The sequence below is a fragment of the Ostrea edulis genome, chromosome 10 (genome assembly GCF_947568905.1).
Source record: "Ostrea edulis chromosome 10, xbOstEdul1.1, whole genome shotgun sequence".
NCBI lineage: Eukaryota > Metazoa > Mollusca > Bivalvia > Ostreida > Ostreidae > Ostrea > Ostrea edulis.
The window spans coordinates 30,280,080-30,284,089 of NC_079173.1; the positions used below are offsets into that span (position 1 = coordinate 30,280,080).

At 32.3% G+C, this 4,010-nt stretch overlaps 1 protein-coding gene across 1 annotated transcript in view; it reads left to right on the forward strand.

Annotated features, from left to right (window-relative positions):
- Nucleotides 1–3,307: 3,307 nt before the first annotated feature.
- Nucleotides 3,308–4,010, forward strand: part of LOC125665749 (pyridoxine-5'-phosphate oxidase-like) — a 13,207-nt gene continuing 12,504 nt past the window's right edge. The window contains exon 1 of the mRNA XM_056151103.1: nucleotides 3,308–3,517. Coding sequence (XP_056007078.1) covers nucleotides 3,433–3,517 — 85 coding nt within the window. The 5' untranslated portion in view covers nucleotides 3,308–3,432. The remainder of the gene's footprint in view (nucleotides 3,518–4,010) is intronic.

The following is a 4,010-nucleotide window of genomic DNA, read 5'->3' on the forward strand; positions in this document are numbered from 1 at the left end:
CAGAGGTCATCTTAAAGCGTTGGCACGATAAAGAACTCTCATTTCTACGGCCTTGAGCGCTATGCATAGATGAAAATTCTCCTACACAAAACAATATACAGACCTTTACCTTTTAAGATAAACTGTAGGCCTGTAGTATTAATAAGTATCATTATTAGGTTTTTTCAAATGAAGAATTGCGATTTTAAAATGCTTAAACGAGGTCGAGAATTTTGACTGAGAAATTCATAAAAGAATTCCATTCAAGTTTTCAAAAATGTTTACCTAAAGAACAATCCACGCGATGAATCTTGTTTGACTCAAACAATTAAAAGATAAACCCTTTATATAAGCCTAATAATGCATTGAGAACTAATAAAAAAAAATTAATTGGTCCGAATTTATGTAAGTTCGCAATTCAGTCAAAAGGCTGCAAAATTTAGGCCTATGCTCGGCGCCTATGGCCATTGAGCAGGGGGGGGGGATCTTTATCGTGCCACACCTGCTGTGACACGGGACCTCGGATTTTGCGGTCTCATCCGAAGGACCGCCCCATTTAGTCGCCTCTTACCACAAGCAAGGGGTACTGAGGACCTATTCTAATCCGGATCCCCACGTGAAGTAACTCTTTATACAAAATCGTTTTAAATTATTAAAGATATCTTCAACTGAATTTATTTAAAGAAATCATCAATTGAAATAATTCATACCGAGCTTTGAATTAAATTTTGCGAGCAATAATTCCAACACATTGATGCACGCACCAATTCAATTCATTAGAGCAATTTATTAATCTAATGCGCGCGCCAATTCAGTTATTGCGCGCAATATTTCAATTAGTGCATGCCCGTAATAATTCAATTGACCTGCACATCAAACCAATTATTGTGCGCAATAATTTAGTTGATGCGCGCATCAATAACTGGTTTGATCCGCGTGTATGCATTTAAATGTATTTGCACACAATAATTGAAGGGATGATATCTTAAAATAGTTAATTATATATTCCATTATTTGCATTTATGTCGATTTGACGCTCCGTATAAACACACTTTTAAAAGATTTATTAAACCACACTGCCCCATGCGCTCACCGCAAAAACCTATACATGTGTAGAGCTGTACATGTATTTGAAGTATTCCTATTCAACGTTGTTTCGTGTAAGTGTAATAGTGTGGATTGTATAGGTATATAAACAACTCAACACCAATGGTAGGGTTCTATCAGAGTTTGTATTCTTTTCTAATTAACTCTGAAATATATAACAAGAATATCACATATAATATATATCATGAATTAAAACATATAGTATAAAAATATCAACAAAGAAAACTCATTTGCTCAGCACAGTTTACAACCAAGAGTTATTCCCCTTAATAGTGCTTATAAGGATATATTTGACTATTGATTACTATATGGTATAAATAATAAATAGATTTATCTTACTCGACTATTGCACTTAATTAATCATAGACTATTAATAAACTTGATAAGAATATTCAGAACTTATCATAATGCAAAGAATATACAAAAAAATGCAATGTCATACCTATGTGTGACACAGAGCCAAATTTCTGGTCAGGTCCAAAATATTCTATATGCTGGTAATAAATCTATATAGAAATAATGAAATATCAAATACTTGTGTGAAACTAATGTTACATTACTTATTCACACAAGGAAATCATAAAAAGTAAAAATAGCTGAATACTACTCGAACACTCTGACATTCACACATAACATATTTAAACTACTACATTTGATTCAATCATGATTTATAGTTTTAATATACATTCATACTGATATACATTTTACTCTTTAGTTGTAATTGATAACTTAAAGATAATGTAGAAATGCATATGATCACTCTTACTCAATTACCATCATAGAAAATGCATAAAATCTAACTATTCAGCAAATGTATTAATTCAAAGTAAGCACATGTACTTTGAATTATATATGATCATAAAAACTCAAAAGAAAGTCATATTTACTTACAGTCAAATTGTACTAGGAAAATCTTCTGGAAAACACTTCTATATTCTTAGAAGACAATTCAAAATGTGAACAATAGTAAAGAGAGGGAACTTAGACAACCAATGAAATTGGAGAGTTCTATATTCTATAAATATTTACATGGTGCTATTACTGACCATTATGATCTCATAATCTATAAATAACTTTAGAGATATTTGCATATACTATTAAGTTGTACATAAAATAAATTAAAAGTAAAGACAACTTTTGTCATGTACTAATCTTCATAATCTAAATAATGAAATAATATATTTACTTTAGAAAAATATCACCCTGTCACATAAGCTATTGTTTCCGAGGACAAGCTTCCAATCCCACATCAATGTCAAATCAATCAATTTCATTATCTATTCATCTATCGTCGACTGCCCTATTTCGGTGACTGACCAGAATCCGTGACGTTTTGTTTACGTGTGCGCGTTGTCGTTTCCGGGTGTAGATTGCGTCATCAATCTCGCCATAGTGTTTGGAAATATATGATAGAGTACATCTTCAATTTTTTTTCCCGAAAATGAACTACTAGAAGGAGAGTATGCAAAAATTCAACACGAGCACCCCCAAAATAAGCCCATTTACTTACTACTTTTTCAAGCAAACCTTCAAAATAATATAAAGTATACAAAAAGTCTAGAATTCTACACTATGTTAATTATTTTATTCTTTGGCGTTTAGTTGCACATTCCTCCTGTATATATACGTTTTTTAAACAGTTACAAACTTTTGGCAAACCTATATTAACAATAGTCACCGAAATAGGTGACGTCACCGTTTTAGGACCACAAAGTGACAGGTTTTTTGTTATGAAAATATATTTAATTAACGTACCAATGAATTTGAAATTTTTGGATGAAAGTAAAGAAATTTAATTACTTTGAAGGTTGGTGTGTGATTTATTTATTTAATCCAAGTGATTAATGAGAAAATCGCGGTTTATCACTAATATCACCGAAACTGGTCAGTCGACGATACATTGTTTTGTTTTCTTAAAAATTCAATTTCATTTCATTTCTTTTTTAAGCGCTAAGCGTAGCTTATTTTGGGACAAGCCTCGAACACACACTTCACCGAGATTTAGAGTTACGTCCCTTTCCGAAATAAGTATAACTTCAAGATATCATATTATATTTTGATTTAGGCCTAATCATATTCTTTAATAGCTCTGACTTCTCTCACATAGCTCAACACCAAGATAGACAATATTGAATATGGTCATTGTGACAAAAATGATCGATAAGAATATTTGATCCACTCTGGGTCCAGAATATCCCATAATCCTCTGGGGTCAACAAACCCACATGTTGATTTGTCCGTCCCTTCGGAATACCTCGAACAAACGATCACAGACGAATCGCACAAAGTCAGACTGACTGACACCAGCCTTGAAAAAAGAGGGATAGGCTTGTGATTTTACAGTCAATGTTGAGGTATATTGTACGCTGTGTACCATTACGGAAGTGTCCAGCTGTCGCCATGTCATCAGCGAAATATCCCGATGTTTCAGGTAAATTGGTTATGAAAGTATATGCTCGAATTTTCTCTGGTAAAACTTTAAACCACTTACATAAACTGTGTGTCTAGGATACAGGTGCTAGTTTGTCATGAGCTGAGATTTGAGTAATCAAGCACTAAAATGTTGTAGGTTTTTAAACATGTACGTATAAATTTTGTATATTCATACAGTTAATTATGACAGTTTTTCTTGTATATTTTCATCCAACAGATGAGATTAGCTTTAATTTTATTATCATGATTATATAATCAAAGATGGCATGTCCATAGGATTTAGAAATTTTATCAATAAAGTCGATAAAATTCACTTGATTGACCAAGCATTAGCTCATGACTTACTCAATCGAGTTAATATTATTGACTTTAATGATAAAATAGACTTGAATAATGCTGTGGCATTTTGTAATAACAAAGGAAGATACAAGATAGGGACTGCAGATAGTCCTTGATATAGTTATTTAACCTGTAGAAGCCATGCAGCTTTA